We start from the raw sequence: 21,776 nt of genomic DNA on the forward strand, positions 1-21,776 counted from the left end.
GAGAAACCTGTGAACAGATTCATTAAGAATCTATTTTGAAAAATGCATTTTATGAATGCTTTGAAATAAGAAGGTTTTAACAGTGGTTGGCCATTTTTGCCGCATAAGAGACCATAATCTGAAATAGTTCCCTCCTTGCCAGTTGCCCATATGCCTAAAGCTGGTGGGTCTACTGCTCTGAGTGACTATCCTTCAACAGGAAGTACAGCACTAACAATCTACTGTATAAATGTCATCTCTTTGATAGCATTTACTATAATGGACACGTTTTCTGCATCTAATTTTCAGATACAGAGTTAACACATGGAATCTGGAGAAGCATTTTGTACGAGTTGAAAGATTGGGCTTTCTCTCTAGTTTTCCAGATGTATTGTCTCATCTGCATACTTGAAACATCCACAGTCACATAAACTCCAGATGTAACCATGGAGTTATGCGACCCATCAAGATATAGGAAAAGTGTTGCCAAGGTTCGGAACCAGGCAGTTTTCCACCAGTTCAACAGCTAATATAACTAATATATTCTGTGCTGATTATCAAGAATAAAGAGCCAAATAAAGTCGTGCATATTCTGTTGGCAGATGGACTCTGTGGTTGAATTTTACTGTAACTGGTTACTCTGTCATTCAAAGTAAACTTAATATGCAAGTTATGTCCTAATGGATGTAAAGACCTGTGTTGACGTATCCAGATTCTAGCACATGTTGAAGATAAGAAACCTATTATGACTAATCCTTGGGAAGAGAAAGTCTGCAAAATGGCTCAAACGAGTTTACTGCAGGGGAAGCAGTTTTACTGTAGGGAGTGGGTTTTCCACAAGCTTCAGCATTGCCTCCAGGAGAAAACTAACTGCTGCAACAGTGCTGTCAACACACCACCCCTTGTCATGAATTCTGGGAATAATGCTAGTGTTGTCTCTGGAAAAGGAGCTGCCTGGGGTGTGTTATTGGTAGGAGGGCCTGGCAGTGGCAAGACAGCCCTATGCACTGAGCTCTTGTGGCCAAGTTCACCTACAAGCTTGCAGAGAGGTCTGCATCGCCAGGCTTTGGCCTTTCATTTCTGCAAGGCCCAGGACTCTGATACTTTGTGTGTCGGAGGGTTTGTTAGAGGTCTGGTTGCCCAGATTTGCCGCAGTGGACTACTCCAAGGATATGAGGACAAGCTAAGGGATCCAGCAGTTCAAAGCCTCCTACAGCCCGGGGAATGTGAGAGAAACCCAGCTGAAGCATTTAAAAGGTAACAGTAAGAATGTCAGTGTTTCAGTTTCTATGCAAAAATTAAAGGTTTTTTTTTTTTTTTTAGTACTGCTGTATATTTGGGTAAAATCTGTAGTTGTGAATACACCTGTTTACTTTGAATGTTGAAGGAAATAAAATTTAAGCCTTGTATTACAGGGATATGGATTGAAAATATGTCTTTTACTTGTTTAATAACAGAATGTGAAGCACTGAAGAAACTTAATTTGAGAGGTGTTATATTTCTTGCAGACTTTTTAATGTGTAAGTGCCGTCCAATAAAAATCAGGGCAAATCTGTTATCTTCTGATGTTAGCCATCAAAATTAGAGTTAAAACTGTTATATCACTCTTAAATTAATGAGGAAATCTGTTAGGTGATGCCTCTGTCACAAATATGAGATGCCAGGTTTGATGGACAGTGTTCAATATGGAATCACTGTATATGAAATCAATAATGTAGTCTTTAATAGGAAACTTTCCTTTTAAGAGACTTAGGTCTCTGTATATAACTCTTTTCCTCTTGACTTACTACTTTTTCTGGGGATACTATCACTAGGTGGAGAGTTGAATTTTCATTTCTTATAAGTAGTTTCATAAACTATGAATTTATTGACACCTTAGAAAATGTTTCAGAGTTTAGTCTAAGTTGAACTTAGTCTAACTAAATTATGTAATTATGCAATTAATTTGATTGGAATTAGTGTGTAAATTTCTAATACCTTTCAATATTTACAATCAAGTCTGCTAACCTTATTTTTGATATATTCTGATTTTGAGCAAATCTTACTCTATAGTATCAGAGATTTTCTTGAAAAAGATCCTTCTACTCAGATGGTTTTTACATGTTTCTTTTTCCTGTGTGAATTTTAGTTACTAATTGAAGGGAAATAAGAAGCAAATAGAGCTGTGTGTAAAATCACACCAGTACTGATTTTCTGATTGACAGAAGGAGCTAATCATTTTGTATTCCCAGTCTGTACTTGGGTAGGGAAAACCTAGTCTTTCTAGTTGACCATTTTGGTGCCCTTAACTTAATCTTCTACTGGATCTTTCAAAAACCTAGGTCACTTCCTTTTTTCCTGGAGAATGAATCATTAAGTAAATTAGCTAACTTCGGTACTGGAACAACTGTTTCTGATACTTCACAGAGATACATTTCCTTTAAGACTGTCAAATGCAGACATGAGAACATGAAAGTTAAAAAGAAATATTTTTACATAGTCTATGGCATTAGATGATCAAGGCCCCTGCTTTTGAACAAATAGGATTTTATTGAAGGTTCTGTTAGTGATTGGTTGACTTGTTAGAGAAGGACTTTAGAGAATTTTTATAGGATTATATTTTATTTAGGTTGGGATGGGTGTAATTGAACAAGTAGACAATGGAGCAAAAAAATTATTTTCAAGGCGTTAACAACATTTTGAGGGAGACAGAAATGAAAGTAGTTAATTATAACATGATGGGAGATGAAATATAAACAAAGAGAAGTTTTTTTTTTTTTTTTTTTCATTTTTGGCCAAAAAAATCCTCCCAAACCAGTTTGTCTATCTTTACTTTCTTAACATCTAACACTTGATAATATTGATGGCTTCATATATTCATGTGTGAAACAATTGGACAGAAATAGAAAATTGATAAAGAAAAATCTTAGTTCTTCAAAGATCTACAAAGTTGGAGAAATTTCAGAGTGATTCAGTAGTTAATGCTTTTTATCTAATTTTTTCAGTTATACTTCCGAATTTTTATCCTTATTTTTTTTACCCTTAATGATACTATATACAATATGTAGTACCACAAGCTAACTTCTTACATGAAGTCATATAGCTAAGTGGTAACTTAATTACCAGTTTTTTGAAATCACATTTTCTTCATGGTAATTAAAAAAGACTGAAAGGAACTTCATGTTAATCTAGTTGAATATTGTACTTTCTCTCCCTTCTGATGTGGTAGAGTATACTCTGTTGATTCTGAGATTTAGTTGTCAAGAAATGTTTTGACGTTCATTCATTCATTCATTCCTACAGCAAATGTTTATTGAGAGCCTTTTGTGTTTAAGCATAGTTCAGCTGGAGATATTTATTGAGAACTGACTGTGTGTTAGGTTAGAATTCAGCTGTAGATAAATCAGTGACTAGAACAGACAAAATACCCTGTCTTCATGGAGCTTTAAGTTATCACACTAATATTTATCTCATTTCTGTAAAGAGAAGTAACACTTCGGGTGAATACTTGTTATAGTGTTCAAGCAACATATGAACATTTTACTGCTAATGCAATTAATTATATCACCTGCTATAGGGAATTATGAATGAAGTCACATTAATTTCTAATTTTTGTTCTTTTCCCTTTTTCTTTCTTAACTGGTTAAAGTACAAAGCTATTGTTACTACGTTTAGAATATATACATATATTCTATATATATAAAAATATATATTACATATAATATATAAAAATGTATATTACATATATACATGTATATATACACACATATATGTATATGAATATATATTTTTTCCATTTCTGTTGGTGGAAATAAGTTGATGACAATTATATTTTTACTTATTTTGAGAACCAAAGGCTGATTTTTTTCTTTCTGCCTCCCGCTTCAGGCTTTTATTGCAAAATTTTGTGTTTTGTGTTGAATTGTCTTTTCTAGAGTTAGAGTTTGCTAATAGCCTTATAATTGTAAAACAAATTCCAGTTATTTTTGACAGAAGGATCAAGGCATCTATGTTAGGGAATGAGGGAGGGGCTAGTGGTTTTAGATCCTGTGACTGGTTTAGAAGCACAGCTGAAGATGGTTGTTTTATTCAACCAGCAGCTTATTTCTGAACTGGACTGTCATGGTCCTTGAACCCCCAAGGGTCTTTTTGGAGATTTAGGTGGATGTGGAGTGGGAATACAAACCTATGTTCCTGATGGACATCATTCTCTTTTGTTTCTGGTTGACAGTCTGCAAGGCCAGATGTGAGTTTTCTATGTGTGATATCAGTTTTTTCAGGTAGAGTAAAAAGATTTTGTTTTGTGTATGTTGACAGGACTTAATTGAACATCTTCAGGGGTACCACAAATTAAGTGTAAATGGAGTAAAATTGTGATGAATTAAGTATGAATGACTCTAAACTTTGAGAATGTAACAGAAAAGTTGTGTTAGTGGTGAGAGGGAACAATGGCTTTTTAGAAAAGTATTGGGAGCTGGAAGACTGAATTCTGACTTTTTTTCTAATGTCGAACAGGGATCCTTAAATGGTGGAATTTTCTTTCTAATCTTTTTAGCTCCTCCTCCTTGAACATTTCATAGTTTTTTATTTGTAGCTCTTTAGATTTTTAACTTCTTTTGTAATTATTTATGCAGACACGTTCTGTTGTTTCCTCTATTAGGCATATTCTTCTTCATGACATTATTTATGACTGATTAATACTTTATGTTTACTATAGCGCTTTGAACAGCACTTTGCATATAGTAAGTGCAAAATGATTATCATTTGAATGAGTGAATAGTGCTACTTACCTATCTAGGATATCTTTGAATCCGACTGAAGAACAGCTGAAATTCTTGCGTAAGAAAGGAAATTGAAATGTTATATTGTTTAGGTCAGTTTTAAACGCAGGCCAGACTTGTATAGTGATTATTAATTTATTCGCCTGTTGTCTGCTCTTTAGCATGCATAAATATGGCATTGGTCCAGATAGTTTTAAGTGGCCAGATGTCTACTTCTGTCTCAACTGGCTCCAAGTATTTTTGGCAGACTCAACAAAAGGGCAAAGAACAGAATGGGACTGAAACTTGTGCCTCCTACTTACCCTCAGTTGTGGAGTATTTTCAAGGCAAAATATTCCCATTATTTGTCTTGTATCATTAAAACTATTTAAGATAACTGTCATTATCTATTCTTAAATATTGTCAGATTAAAAGGTCTTGCAAACATGTCTTTACTGTTCACATTTTGAATAAAATAAATGAATCAGTGTAATTTTTATAGTCAAAATTATACATTTCTTTTAGTGTAAGAGTGTCACTTTTCACTGAATTGTCTGTTTTCCAACTCTTAACTATGTTATTTTGACTTTGATATGAACTTCCATTCATTCAAACCATCCCACTTTCCCTTCCTAAAATCTTTCCTTTCTACCCTAGATAGGCTCTCTCTCTTTCGTACTTCATGTCTAAGTGTTGCTTCCTTTGGTTCCTGGTACTTTTATCATTTGCCGAGCCAGTCCTCAGCATTTAATCACTTCTACTCTAGTGGCATAACATTTTGTTCTGTATTCACACTGTTTAAGATCGGCCACATTCTTAATTCTGCTTGGCCATTCTTTTATTTACTTCTTGATAACTCAGTTTTTTTTTTGGGGGGGGGGACCAGAGAGAATAAAGTGGTACTCTACAGGTTGAATGTATTTTTTATCCAGTACAGGAAATTTCACACACCTATCCATATTTGGGGGTTTTCTTGGAAAAAATGGAAAAATTTGATGATACTACGTTCTCATTCCTTTGAAGCAGTAATCTGGTGGTGCCGAGTCAGCTGCTGTCTTTATATGGGGCCTTCTTAGTCTAATTTGACTCAGTTTCCTCTGGTCTCTGTCATTCTATACCAGGACCACTTTATCTGTTGACATATGCCAGCCTGGCTCCTGTGGGCATTTTCAAACTTGAACATGTTTTCTATCTCTCTGAGTTAAGAAACACTATAATTGTATGTGCCCCCCAAATTACTGTCATATTACCTTGAATTTGTATACACAGGTGCTGCCACTTCTTCCCTGTCACTCCATCTTCCTCTTCCCTTCCTGAAGTCTGACTTCTGCGTCTGTGTAGTCACAGAAAGCTGTTTATGCATAATAGCTTCTGAATCCATTGCTCAGTCTATCTTTAGCCTTAGGTGATGGATTTTAGAACTTTTTTCATTATGTGTACTTGTCCTTTCAGAAGCCCCTGTCTGACTGTATTCTTTGGTCGCCACTCCTCTCGGTTCTTTCTGGGTGTTTGTCCAACAAAGCTTTCTTAGATCTTCTCCCTCTGTATGTACTCCTTCAGTGATTTTATTTACTTACATGACTACCAATGCTCATGTCTAATATGATAGCAATAAAAGCTGCATCAGTAGCCTTTCTCTTCACTGTGATCAACATATATCTTTTCACCGGCGTGTCCCTCACTTACCTTCCTCTGTTCAGTCCAGCATACAGAAATTAGCATTTCTATTCATTGACTTACTCATTTCTTAAATATTCAGCTCCTGCTTTGTGCCGGATGTGTGCTGATGTCCAGATATTAGGACTAAAGTGGTGAGCCAAACAGGACATTGAGTTAAGTGGGGGGAAATACATTGAACAAATAATCACAAAAATTAGTGTAAAAATGCAGCTTGGGTAAGTGGTAAGAAGGAGGGACACAGGATGATAAGAAAGCATATAATATGAGGCTTGATTGTTATCTGGGGTTCTGGGAAAACTTGACTCTCTTTATCTAAGTTGTTCCATAATTACTCTTATTTCCTAAACCCTTTCTACTTAAAAGTATGATTTAAGATCAACAATATTGACATCATCTGGGAGGTTATTTGAAATGCAGAATCTCAAATCTACTGAACTGAATCTGTCTTTTAATAAGATCCCTAAGTGAATTCTGTGCACACTGAAGTTTAAGCAGCACTGCCCAGGCTAGATTCTGGAGTTTTCTTTACTATTTTCTATTATACTTCTCTATCCTATGATATTTTATAATTTTCTTGGAATATTTCTTGAATTCTTTTACCCTAATCTAGAATTTTTGTGCATCACCTCCTAGGTACTCTACTTAATCCTAGCCTCTCTGTATTGTAACTCATTTTGCTTACAGTTGGCCAATTAACCATAGGAAAACAGTGCTTTCTTTAGCATTCCTCTGATCCTGTGATAATCTATACAACAAATTTAAATTTCTCTGCTTGACTGAAAAAGCTTTTCATAATTTGGTTTTCTTCCATCTAAAGCATGTATCATTTTCCCAGACTTCATCAGAATGCATTAAGCTCATTTATTGTTTCAAGAAATATTTTTAAGCCTATGAGACAGTGTTAAAGTTGATAAGAGAGGTGAATAAGTAAGAATATTCTTATTTTTCTTAGTGTTTCATAAGAACTTCATATACACAGTAAGGCTATTGACCGTATACATTGCTGACTTTTTAAAGTTTGTTTTTTTAGTTCTTCACTTTGTTTTCAGCAATTTTGCTTTTAGAAATTTCAGAAATAAAAGTTTATATACAGTGAAATGATTTGATTTGATTAAGTAAAATAAGTAAATACTTATTTTTATCCCCTTAAAAAATCTTGGAAGCATATTCCATTTGGCTGCCCATCTTTACCCTCTAGTTGTTTTTCTGAAGTCTTTGACCATACTATATATAATTATCTTAAATTTCAAACTAACTTTTCTCTTTCATGTTATCTTAATCTCATAAATATTCTTAATGTCATTTTTCACTCCAATACACATGAAATAGCTAAATATAGTCTTTGGCAATAAAACAGAATTTGAAAATTTTCATATAATTACTTAATAAAAATAAGTCTTAATTAAGAGAACCAATTATATCTTATTTGTGGTTATCTTGGAAAAACGATTTGGAACTTCCCTAAAGCTGGTGACCTTTTACAATTATGACTCATGATTTGAATACATAGAAAGTAACGTGGATTGAATTACTTGCTTTTGTTCTCCTTTTCTCCATGGTTGGTCTTTGGGATATGGTATTGCAGGTCCTTCTACTAGGGGAGAAGTCTGCATCTTTGCCCTTGGATTTTGGCTCAGCCATGTGATCTGCTTTGGCCAGTGGGATGGCTGTTAGAAAGGACCCAAATAGAGGCTTAATAAGTGCATGCGTGATGGGGCTTGTCCTCTTGTGCCTCATCACCATGAGAAGGACATATTCTGGCTAGCCTGGTGGTCTAAAAAAGATGAGGGAGATATGGAGTAAACCAGACTCAACCCGAAGCTGGACAACAGGCCTAGAGTACAACAAACACACAGACATAGGAGAAAATGTAAATGATTGCTATTTTAAGCCACTGGGCTGTGGGGTGGGTTGTGGTATGCCACTGTTGAGGAAATAGCTAACAATACAAAAACTAACAAAATAATATTCCAACTAGAAAATCATTAATTTTCATCAAAAATCTGGGAGTCTTCATTGATTCCTCAGTGTCACTCATCCTCTGCACTCAGTCCATCAGCTACTTTTGTTCTGTCTCCAAGGTAAAGAAAATACCTCCACTCTTCGTCTCCGTTGCTGCTACTCCCATCATCCCTTGCCTGGACTTCCGCAGTGACGTCCTAACTGGTCTGGTTGCTATCATTGTCTGTCTTGTCTTCACAAAGCAGTAAAGAGTGTCAGATCCTATTACTTCTCTGCTTAAAACCTGCAGATAGTTTCTCACTACCTTCAGAGTAAAATCTACGCTTTACCTGGTCTAGCCCTTGCCTACCCTTTGACTTCAGCTTGTACCATTTTCACCCTTGTTCATTGCTCATGTGGTCCTTACGCTTTTTCTGAAATAAGTCATATTGCGGCCAACAGATTATTGTTTGGCTGCTTGCTCTGGTATCACTTAGGTGTACCAGCTTTAATGTTACCTCTGCAGAGAGCGTCCCTTGTCCACTGAGTCTTTAGAAGTCTCCACATCCAGTCATTTTTCTTAAATCACATCATCCCACTTTGTTTTCTTTATTTCTTAATTTTCCATGCCTGTCATGATTGGGAATTATTTTGTGCATTTGTTTCTGGAGTGAGCAGAGTACTTGTCTGTCTTGTGCCTTTGTATCTCTGAGGCTTAGAATGTAGTAGAGGCTCCGTAAGTATTTCCTGAATTAATGTATAACTATATTTTAATTTAAAACATTTATAATTTTGTCATATTGATAATGTGTTGCTCTAACCATATTGTTTTGAATAGTCAATATTTTTCTGTGGAGTAATTTATACATACAGATGATACAGTTATACATGAAAAGGATCCATTTTAAACCAGTATTTTTGATTAGTTTATCAGTATCATATTCATGTTGAAATTAATTTTTATCAAGTGGAAAATCTTTTTAATAGCATCAGATTTATGGGATGTGATGTGAGTCATATGAGGTCATCTTTTGCCTTTCTTCTATAAAACCATAGTTTCATCTGTAGAATTCCTATCAGTCTTTCAGAGATTGGCATTTAAAATTCATATTCGCTTAGAAAGGAGAAAGAAACTTTTGTAGCTTAAATCTCAGTTAATATGTTTGTTAAATTGCTACTTTAACAAGATGCTGCTTGCAAACTGTGGACTTCACGGGAATTGAAAGGGAAAAAAAATGGCACTAAAGGGGAAGAAATTGTAGAAAATAAATTTGTGAAGGAAATGATAGATTGCTCCTAGCCCCAAAGTGTTTCAGTTATACAGGAAAGTTAACAAACATGCACGAACTTACCCATTTTGCCATATTTGTTCTAAATCCGTGTTTCCTGTTTTTGTTTTAAAGAAAAAAATAATCAACATTTGAAGCCCCCCAAGTATCTCTTTCTAATTCTTATCTACTCACACGGCATAGTTGACTCCCTCCTGGGAGTTACTTTTTATGTCTCTGTAGTTTGACTAGTTTCTCTGCAGTTGACTACAGGGGGATGTTTATGTATATACACATACTTGTTACATGCTCTAGTTTTGTACATTTTTTATTCCATTTCAGCAATTCTCAAACTTTTTAATTCTAGGTCCCTCTTATACGCCTAAAAATTATTGAAAACCCCCCAAAATTCTTGTTTATGTGAATTATATCTATCAGTATTTACTTATCTGAAATTTAAACTAATGTTTAAATATATAATATATTTAATAATAGTAAGGCTATTACATATTAGCATAAATAACATTTTACTTAAAGAATATATTGTTCAAGACCAAAAAAGAAAAGAACCACTTCAAGAGTGGCATTGTTTTACATTGTTTTGCAAATCTTTTTAATATTAGGCTTAATAAAAGACAGTTGGATTATCATTGATCTCTTTCTGCATGCGGCCTCTGGAAAACTCCACTTTATCCTTGAGAGAGAACAAGAATGAAAAAGGCAAATAACATCTTAGTTTTATTACGACCCTGAATAGGAGACTCCTAGGGATCCCCAGACCACATTTTGAAAACTGTTGTTCAGTGTAAATGGTATTGTGTTGCTCCCGCTATTCAGCAACATTTTCTGTGCAACTTTTTTTTTAATGTTTATCCATGTTGTTACATATTGGATCTACACAGTATAAAATTTCATTCTTTATACTACAATTCATTTATTGTTGTGTGGATACTCATTTAAGATGTACTCCATTTTTTCACTTTATAAGACAGTGCTGTTTAGAACATTCTTGGGTATCCTGGTGGGATGTTATTAGGAGTAAGTAGTAAAGGGTGATTCCAGGTTGCATACTTAGCTGTCGTATGATGTATGGACTTGGAGGCTGTTGTGAGGACATTCATTTTTACTTTGAGAAGATTGGAAGCCATTAAGTCTTTTAAAAACAAAGTTGTAACGTCATATGACTTCATATTTTAAAGGATCATACTAGCCTACTGCGTTGAGAACTGGGGTGGTAAAGGTGGAAGCCAGGAAACAGTAAGAGACCAGTGCGGCAATGGAGGTGTGAGAGACAGTGTGCTTGGACTCAGGTGAAGTGGTGGAGGTTGTATTCTGATTATTTTTAAGATTGACCTGATAGCACATTGGACAGTGGAGTATGAGAAAACTAGAAGAGTATGGATGATTCCAAGATACCTGGTCTCAGAAATTATAAGAATGGATTTGTCCTTTAGTGAAACGGAGAAGACTAACGGAGGAGAAAGATGGAGGTTAGAGGTCAGAAGTTTAGTTCTGAATATGCTCAATATGAGATATCTGAAGTTAGGTAAGCAGTTAGATTTACGGCTAGATTCAAAGATGAGGTGCTGTCTGTGTGTATAAATTTGGTTTCAATGGAATGTAGATGGCATTTGAGCATTAATAAGCTTATGTAAGGAATGAATGTAAATAGAGAAGAGAGAAGATCCCAGATCTGAACCTTAATGTACTTAAAAATTCAAAAGTTGGGAAGATATGAAGAAAAAGTAGCTAGTGTGAAAGGAGGAGGGAGCCAAATGACAAAGTAAAGACAGCGTCACTAGAGGAGGAAGTGATAAACTATGTCAGGTATTTGCTGAGTTGAGGATTGAGCACTGGATTTTAGTAACATGGAGGTCTTGGGGTATAGGTGGAGTGGAAAATAAAGCTTGATTCTAATAGGATCATGAGTGAATGGGAGGAGTAGATAGCAGTAAATATGGGCAGAATTTTTGAGGCATTTTGTTGTGAAGAAGGGGAGTAGCAAAGTTGGATAACAGCTAGAGAAGGATATGGATCTGAGGGTGATAAAGAAGAGATGAGATTGGTGATTGAAAGGAGAATGGGTAAACTGCTGGAAATTATGTCACTGAGACGGTAAGACAGGATAGGATGTTATTTGAATGGATGGGATAGGAGCACAGATGGTTTATCCATAGTTAGAGGAGGGAAGGCAGAGTATGTAGATATAAATGCAGGTGAGTTGGTGGAGTGTTCCAGTGAGTGTGTGGAAGTTTTCTTCTAATTATATATGCTTACAGGTGTGTATGTGTGCGTGGGCATGTGAGGGCATGCAAACATTTATCTATTGAATGTTATTTATACTTATTTATTTAAATACTTTTTTATTGTCTAGGAAGCAAGGTCAATCATTGGGTGTGAGGGTGGGGGAAAAGGAAATATTGGAGGTTTGAGAAGAAAGAAATATACAGTGGACATCTAGGCATGTGGGGCATGGATGATTTAGTATTTCTCCAAGTGTGGTCAAAATTATTTTCAAAATAATACACAGTATTTGTTTTTCCATTCTCATTCTCTTCTGAGGGTATGGTAGAGGCCATATAAGAGACTGAGTGCACAAATACTCTGGCTGAGATTTTGATTAGGATTGCATTAATCCTTTAGATTAATTTGTGGGAGTTGACCTCTTTGCAGTATTAAATCCCCTAATCCATTAATATGGTATATCCTTCTGTTTATTTAGGGTTTTTTTTTTTTTTTTTCAATTTTCCTCAGAAATGCTTTATAGTTTCCAGTGCACAGGTCCAGTACATCTTTGATTAGATTTATTTTCAAGTGTTTGACTTTTTGGTGCTATTATAAATAATAGTTTGTAAATACTATTTTATGTATCTCTTAATGTTGGTGTGTAGGGATTCAAATGATTTTTGTCTATTGACCTTGTCACAAAGCAGCCTTCCTCAGTTCACTCATTAATTGTTATTCTCTAATCACTTTCACTTTCAAAGGATATTTCCACTTGGTATCGGGTTAGAGGTTTAGAGGATTGTGTGAATGTGTGTATGTTTCCTTCAGCATTTTAAAGATATCTTTAATGTGTCTTATATATCTTGACGTCTTTTGAAAAATTTCCTGAAGTCTTGTTGGTTCTTTGATGATAATGCCTTTTTTCTTTGCTTCTTTTTAAGATTTCTTTCTTTTTTTTTTTTTTTCTCTCTCTCTCTCTCTTTTTTTCCCCCAGTTTGACTTTGTTGTGCTTAAGTGTGGTTTCTTGGTAGTTTTTCTGTTTGGGATTTATTGAGTTTCTTAAATCTGTGGATTGATGTTTTTCATAAGTTTTGGGAAAGGCCTTATCCATTATCTCTTTGGCTATTGCTTCAAGCTGATTCTTTTTCATGGGGACCACAATTGCATGTATGTTGTACCTTTTAAATGTGTCCCACGTGTATTTTCCACGCAATTCTGTTTGTTCTAGCCTTCTTTTCACATGCTTCAGTTATTCATGCTTCATATTTTCTAGTGGTCTGTTATTTTTAATTTGCTAATTCTATCTTCTGCTGTAATCAGGATGGTGTTAAATATATCCAAAGAGTTCCTAACATCAGATACACACTTTTTTTTTTTAGTTCTAGAATGGAATTTTAATTCTTAGTTTTTATAGATTCTGGATTTTTTGTTGAAATTCATCTTTTATCCACTTATATATAGGTGTATATGTATTACCCATTTTTTCCAGTCTACTCTGTTTTCTTCAACATTTTAATCATAGTTATTTTAGCCTATGCTAACAATAATATCTGGATTATTTGAGTCTGTATTTATTGTCTCTCTTTCCTGTAGATTATTGATCACATATTTCTGCCCTTTTCCTGTCTGATAATTTTTGATTGTTATGTCAGATAGTGTGTTAAATGACAGTAGAGTTCCAGGCACTATCTTTCATCAGGGCAGGTTTCCCTTTTTCACCATTGGGCAGATAGGGTGAGGGGCTAATGTATCCAGGAATCCAGCCAAACTGGGGCTTCTTTGTCATCTTAGTAAGACTGCTACTTTATTTCAGTTATTTTGGTGTGGACCTTCTAAGCTTTTGATTGAGAGCTCCATAAAGACTGTTGATAATTCACTTCTTCCCCAAGAAATAATTAGTCCTTTAACTTCCTGCCCTTTATATTTATACCTTCAAATTCTGATAAATGTCTTGAAGAAGATGGGTTTTGTATTTAAACCAAATACCTTTTTTAGCAGAATTTTGTCTCCAACATACGGACTATAGGGGATTTCATGCTGGCTTTTAGACACATTCTTCCTAGTTCCCCAACTTTTTAAGTACAGCCCAGAATTTAGCAAATGTACCTTGAAGAAAAATTAGCTTCTTTGTTTCAGATTTGCACTCTGCTCGCTGAAAGAGACATGACTAACCTCTAAAAGCTGTGTTGGTTTTATTCCTCTGGTAGAGTCTCTTAGGGTGGCCCAAGCCGGATTCTTAGTCCGAACCTAAAATTACTGTATGCCTCCAAACAGCAAATGGCCCTGAGAAGAAATCAGCAGGCGTTTTGGGGAGCTTTTTTCCTTTCCCCTCATTTTTTTTTAAACATTTTTAAATTGAGTTATAGTTATTTTACAATGTTGTGTCAAATTCCAGTGTAGAGCACAATTTTTCAGTTATACATGAATATACATATATTCACTGTCACATTTTTTTTCTCTGTGAGCTACCACAAGATCTTGTGTGTATTTCCCTGTGCCATACAGTATAATCCTGTTTATCTATTCTACATTTTGAAATCCCAGTCTGTCCCTTCCCATCCCCCACCCCCTTTGTAACCACAAGTTTGTATTCTATGTCTATGAGTCTGTTTCTGTTTTGTATTTATGTTTTGTTTAGTTTTAGATTCCACATATGAGCGATCTCATATGATATTTTTCTTTCTCTTTCTGGCTTACTTCACTTAGAATGACATTCTTCAGGAGCATCCATGTTGCTGCAAATGGTATGGAATACTATTCAGCCTTAAAAACTGACAACATAATATAATGCCATGTTTTGCTCATTTTGGATGAATTTCCATCTTCTGGAGTTCTACTTCATTTTGTTCTCTTGCTTCAGCAGCTTTCTCATGTCTTTAAAAATATAAAATTTGTAATTTATCCACTTTTTCCCTGGCTGTTGCAGTGGAAGTTTTGGGCTGCTGCCACTTACTGCATTTTATCTGGCAGTGGAAGTCCTTGTGAGGAAGATTTCTCTGGTTCATTCCCGTTTATTTGATTTGCACCTTTGCTTGTTAAATAATTTCTTTTTTTAAATGGATTTTATCTCCTCTTTTATTTATGTGAACATCACAAATAGATTTTCTTTAGATTCTTCAGTAGTTTTATAAGTTACTTTCATTTGCTTATGAACATGTATTCTGATCATTGAGTTTTCTGCTTTCTTTCTGAGCACTGTGATTTTTGTAATTTTTTCCCTCTCCTTTTTGGATCCCCCTCCATCACCATTTCTACCTCTGCTTTCCTGGTTCTAATTGCTGAGTGCACCACTCCCCACCCTCAGTACAGTCTAGAATGAGGGCCAGTAATTGAGATATGAAGCTCCGATTCCAAGCTGATACTTGGGATTTTGCAGACTTAGTCACTGACCCATGGTCTTTTTAGGTTCAGTTCCTGTCTCCATTGAGGCTAGTTTTTTGCCCTCCCTGCTGCTTCCTAAAAGCCATAGCCCTAGGCGGTAGTCTGTGCTTTTTGTTTCCTTCTTTCATTATTAATAGGGAGAGCCCCTGCTCCAGCCCCTAGTTTCAAACTGTGAGTCTGAGTCCTCTTAGTAGAGGCAGGAGAATCTGTCCCCACTTTTACTTTCACCCTCTGGTCCCCAAGCTGCCACTGCAGACTGGCTTGGCAAGTTAACATTTTAGGCCCACTCCCAGCATTGTGCTTTTCTGTTTCTCTTACTTTAAAATGTTTATTTTATTTTTGATTCTGGCAATATTTTTCTCTTTTCTTTTTGTTTTTATATTCCGTAATTCCTTTTTGGTTTTTATATCCCATAATATATTTTAGCAAAGGGGAACAGTTCATAAAAGCATGAAGTTACTACACTATCTTGGTCAAAAGTTTAGAGAGAAATTGTATCCTACATTTTGGCCAAACTCCTGACCTGATTTTAATTATCAATTATACTTACTAGATTTTTTAAAAGAAAAAATAGTATTTGATCCCTGACTGGTTTGAGGTATCAGTTAGACCTGTTCCACATTTTCACATGCTTTAATTTATTGGAGGATAGTTTGGTTTGTATGAAAAGAACATAGGAGAACAACCTGTGTCTATTAACCTAGATAAATGGATAAAGAAATTGTGATACACACACACACACACACACACCCCTCAGCCATAGAAAAATAAGGAAATCCTGCCATTTGTGACAATATGAAAGGGTCTAGAGGACATTATGCTAAGTGAAGTAAGTCAGACAGAGAAAGGCAAATACTGTATGATTTTACTTCATGTGGAATCTAAAAACACCAGACTCACAGAAACAGATCAGATTTGTGGTTGCCAGAGGCAAGGGAGAGAAGAAGGGGCATTAGTTTAAAGGTGGTCAAAAGGTACAAATTTAGAGTTGTAAGATCAGTAAGTTCTGGGGATGTAATGTGCAGCATGGGGACTACAGTTAACACTGTATCGCATATTTGAAAGGTGCTAAGAGAGTAGGTCTTAAAAGTTCTCATCACAAGAAAAAAATTATAACTACGTGAGACGATGGTAGTAACTACTCTTATTGTGGTACCATTTTGCAGTATATACATATGTGTTATATACCTTAAGCTTATACATGTGATATGTCAATTATATATCAGTAAAACTGGAGAAAAAAGAAAATAGAACCTGGGCTTGCTTTCCTAAGATAAGATGTATTAAGTAAGAATTATTATTGCTTTAGTTTTTCTAATTTCTTTTCATCTTTTTAAATAACCTTTATTTTAAAGCCTAGCCTTTTGAAGAAACTTAATCATTTCATTAATAAAATGACAGGCAGGTATGTCAGCATTAAACTCCCAGGTGATTTTGGAAAGTGCTAGGTATTTAGGATTAACCTGCTAGGTAACTTCAAATGTATAATATTTTGATGCTAAATTTCACCAGATAGTAGTGAGATTTTAGGCTCCAGAATTCAAAATGGGTAATTTGATACTATTATGTATGATTTAATTGTAAAAATTCCCTTTTTTGCATCAAAGTAGGTGATAATGAATTTAGAAAAAATACAGATATTTATAATTGAACAGCATTAAATCTGAGGGTATTTTTTGTTTAGCCTTCATTCATAATTGCTGTGTCTAGCATGGGATAATGGGGTAACTGAATAAAATGAAACATGTGAGAACAGTCTTCATATATTGAGTTTATTGATAAGTCACAGAAAATCAATGACATACCCCAAGTTAGGGAACTCAGGAGCCATAAATAAACTGTTGACATTAATCATGTAATAATTTCAGCAAAATTATTAGGAACACCTGCCATCTACTAATTTTCTGGAATTTTAGTATTGAGACAAGTGACTTTTAGCAGCAAACAAACACAAAAATGTTTAATTCTCTCAGGAAAGAAAAATTTTAAAAGTTGCATATTCATTTAGAAGACCTTAAGATATATAAATTTTTTTCTTCCATAAAAATGTTTCCAGATAATTTAATTGCTGAAAAATTAGCTTAAGTTGCCAGGTTTAGTCAGGTTGTTCTAAGAGTGTTCTTGTTTAAATTGGACCTCAAGCTCTTATCTTACATAGCTTTTTGATATTTTCAGGAGTTCAGCATAATAACAGAGAAGAGCAACTCTGAAACAAATCAAACTCATTCCTACTGTGCCACTTACTGCTTGCTTCTCTTTGCAGCCTCCTTACCTCTATACCTTTGTTTCTTCATCTGTGAAATGGAAATGGTAATAGTATTTCCTTTTTCAGGATTACTGTGAGGGATAAATAAATTGATAGCGATAACTGGCCATAGTGCTTCATACATAGTAAGCGCTCAGTAATATTTCCCATTCTCTTTGTTTTCCCAAAGAGAAAATAAATTAACACACACTGTACATTATACATATGTGTGATTTAGAAGACAAATGTATTACATCTTGCAAACTAATTCTCTGTCATCAGAAAGCCAAACCTGCTTTCTACCAGTTCGCTTTCCAGACCCGTATTTCAGTGACTATGTAGGATTTTTGAGCGTGGTATTTGAGAATTTGGTTTGTTACCATCAAGAGCAGCGTGAATTGATATACTGCTTTCAAGTAGATGGGAATCAGTGATTTTGATTGCTGTTGCATTAAAGGTTTATGAATAAAACTGTTACGAATGTTCATGTACAGATTTTTGTTTGGCCATTAGTTTTCAGTTGACTTAGGCAAATACCTGGAAGCCAGATTGCTGGGTCATATATTAGGTGTATGTTTAACTTTTTAAGAAGCTGTCAAACTTTTCCAGAGTGGCTGCACCATTTGGAAGTGGCTGTGGCATTGCTCTGCATCAGTTGCCAGCATTGGTGTTTTCAGGGTTTTCATTTATTTCAGCAATTCTGACAGGTGTCTAGTGGTATTTTACTGTGGTTTTAATTTACATTTCCCTGATGACTAATGATTTTGAGTACATTTTCATATGCTTTTTTGACTCCCTTATATCTGCTTTTCTTAAGTGTCTGTTTTGGCTTTCTCCATTTTTTTCTTAATTTTTCTCATTTGTTTTCTTATTGTTGAGTTTTGAGAGTTTTAAAAAAATATTTTCTGGACACAAGTCCTTAGTAAGAAATTTACTTTGCAAATGTTTTTGGCCTCTGCAGTTTGTTTTTACATTCTCTTAACAGTGCTTTTGTAGGCATTATGAAAGTTAATTTTGAGAAAGTCAAATTTATTAATTTTTTTTAAGGATCCTGCTTTTTGCATAATATCTCAAAACTCTTTACCTAACTCAAGATCAGAGAGATTTTCACCTGGAAATGTTTTACATCTAAGTTTATAATCTATTTTGACTCAATTTTTATGTAAAATATGAAAACTGTGTGGTGAGATTAACCTTTTTTACATTGAAATCCAATTGCTATCATTTTAAAGCATCATTTGTTGAAAAAACTTTCCTTTCTCAGTTAAATTACCTTTGCAACTTTGTGAAAAATCAGCTTCCTATATTCATGCTGATCTGTTACTAGGCTTTTGAAGTGTCTGTCTTTTGCAAATACCATACTATTTTTTGTTAATTTACAGGTTTTATTTTTAGAGCACTTTAGGCTTGCTGCTCTTAAGGGTAAAGTGCAGAGAGTTTCCAGATACCTCCATCCCTACACACACAGCCTCTTCCACCATCAATACCCCACGTCACAGTGCTGCATTTGTTAATGAGTGATGAACCTGCTTTGACACATCGCTATCCTCCAAAGTTTAGAGTTGACATTGGGGCTCACTCTTGGTGTTTACGTCCTGTGGATTTTAACAAATGGGTGATGACATGTAACCACCATCTTTGTACCATACACAGTACTTTGACTGCCCTAAAAAGCCTCTGTGCTCTGCCTATACATTCCTCCTTCCCCAACCTCTGGCTACTACTGATCCTTGTACTGTTTCCATAGTTTTTCCTTTTCCAGAATGTTTGACACTTGGAATCATACAGTATATTGCCTTTTCATGTTGGCTTCTTTTACTTGGTAATATACATTTAAGGTTCCTCCATATGTTTTCATGGCCTGATAGCTCATTTTCTTTTCGTGCTGAATGATATTCCATTGTCTGGGTGTACCACAGTTTTTATTAAGATTCACTGACTGAAGGACATCTTGGTTGCTTCCACATTTTGGCAATTATGAATAAAGCTGTTGTGTACGTCTGTGTGCAGATGTTTGCATGGACGTAAGTTTTCAGTTCATTTGGGTAAATATCGGGGGGCACGACTGCTGGATCATAAGAGCATGTTTAGTTTTGTAAGAAAATTGTCAAACTGTCTTCCAAATTGGTTGTAGCGTTTTGCATTCCCACCAGCAATGAACGAGAGTCCCTGTTGCTCCACATCCTTGCCAGTATTCAGTTTGTCAGTGTTTGGATTTTGGCCATTGTAACACGTATGTAGCAGCTTCTTGTTTTAATTTGCAATTCCCTAACGACATATGATGTTGAATATCTTCTCATATGCTTGCTTGCCATCTGTACAGCTTCTTTGGTGAGGTGTCTGTTCAGGTCTTTTGCCTGTTTTTCCTTCGGGTTGTTTTCCAGTGCCCAGGTGCACTGCCCCAGGTAAGCAAGTGCTTGTCTACCTACTTCTGAGTCTACCTGCAGGTGTCTGTGCCACCTTAGATTTGGGGCTAGGTGACCACCCTGTGACCTAAGCTTTCTCATGGGTTCAAGAAAAGTGTTGAACTTGCAGCTCATCTGGCTTATTTTGTTGTAAGGCTGAGAGGGAGGCTCTCAAGCAGTTCTCTGCACCCGAGGGAGTGAGCCAGAGAGTGAGCTGAACCCCGATGTTCAACAGTGAAAACTTCAAGGGAACTATTGTACATGTAGGAGCTGTCCATCTAATAGTATATTCCTTGTAATACTTGTGGCAGCTTTTAAAAGTTAATTAGCCTCCTGAGAAAAGGCAGTAAAAAACCCAAAAAAAGAATAGATGTCTTTCATTTCAGAACTGCCCTAATGGTCCATCAGCTGCCGTTCTGCCAGGAAATCAGAAGGCCAGCGACATAAGGGTGCTGCTGCCCATACTTACATTCAAGATGGAGTTGAAAATAGAGAAAAGCTAGTTCAAGGACTTTAAATTGAATTCATAAAAATATTAAGAATAATATATTTTTGCCTGAATTTTAATAATGTAACAAAGAAATGTGAGACATTTAATAGCGTACACACACAGAGGTAAAACCCTGCAGCATACTGCTGCTTTTGAAGATGGTGATTATCTTCATATGAATGTGATAACCTAACACTATTACATTATCTCATGTGAATGATAATATATATATAGTCACAAACAGGAAAACCTGTTGTAGACTATCTAAAGTACTCTTACTTAGGGTGTGCATACGTTGATGGGATTTTCATTTTATAAAATAATGTAACCTAATAGAAAATGTGGATCTATGTGTCACTCGGTGGTGTACGTATCCCTGTGTGGTGCTTTTGTTGGAATAATTGAAAGGGCACTGAATATGGGAGTCTAGTAAATTTTTTATCCTAGTGTTTTAAAGTAGCAGTTTTCCCATTAATTACTATCCATTCATGAAACACATTTTATAGAGTGTTTGTGATGCGCTGATAATGGCTCTGAGTGCTGGGAAACTAGCAGTGCACAAGACAGGCACTGTCATGCGGGAGGCGGGGTGGAGGTGGGGGAGCTTCCCCCCAGCCTTATGGTGCAAATAGTACACAAATAATTCAATAAGATTTTTTGAGAATATGTTAAATACTACAAAGAAAACAGGATGAGGTGTTAAAGTAACAGCAGTACATGATGATGAAGGCTGTTTCAGGCATGGTGATCAGGGCAGGCCTCTTCAGGAGTAAATTTTGTGTTGAAATGTGAAGAATAAGAGATTCTGCCTGGGGGAGCTTTCTATGCAGAGGAAGCAGCAAGTCCACAGGCCCTGACTGGAGACATGCTGGGTGTTAGAAGTGAAAGGGGGACAGTGTGCTGGAACAAAAGGGAGGACTCGGAATGAAGCCTGGGATTTTGACTTCAGGCCCTCGGGGAGGACGGGGTCCACTAAATGATGGGGAAGGCAGGTGGGGAGGAACTTATTTTGAAGGTAAAATGGAAAGAGAATGCTTCTTTAAACGTTAAATTTGAGATACCTGTAGCACCCCCACATGGAGATGGCAGATAGACAGTTTGGGGAAGTGTCAGTTTTGAGTTCAGGGGTGAGATCAAGGCTAGAAAAAGTTGCTCAACGTTTTTAAAGCCATAGATTGGCTGCTGGTTTTAACATAACTGAGTAATGCCTGGGGAAAGTCTGATAACAAGAAAGTGAAACTATGAGAGACCTATAAACCCAAACCTGAAGGTAGATAATATAGAAGTTAACATAAAATTGAATGCAGACCAAAACTGACAGGACATTTATGCTTTAAAATAAGTGCACACCCTGAAGGTCATCGAGAGCATAAAGGCTCTTGTCGGGAACCATGGAGACAGGTTATAAACTTATGCTGGAAG

General features: G+C 35.7%; 1 protein-coding gene across 1 annotated transcript in view; it reads left to right on the plus strand.

Moving 5' to 3' along the window:
* Positions 1-312: 312 nt before the first annotated feature.
* The window catches only part of ANKRD50 (ankyrin repeat domain containing 50), a 37,073-nt gene continuing 15,609 nt past the window's right edge, over positions 313-21,776 (plus strand). Inside the window, exon 1 of the mRNA XM_031466455.2 lies at positions 313-1,236. Coding sequence (XP_031322315.1) covers positions 725-1,236 — 512 coding nt within the window. The 5' untranslated portion in view covers positions 313-724. The remainder of the gene's footprint in view (positions 1,237-21,776) is intronic.

The sequence above is a fragment of the Camelus dromedarius genome, chromosome 1 (assembly GCF_036321535.1).
Source record: "Camelus dromedarius isolate mCamDro1 chromosome 1, mCamDro1.pat, whole genome shotgun sequence".
NCBI classification, from domain to species: domain Eukaryota; kingdom Metazoa; phylum Chordata; class Mammalia; order Artiodactyla; family Camelidae; genus Camelus; species Camelus dromedarius.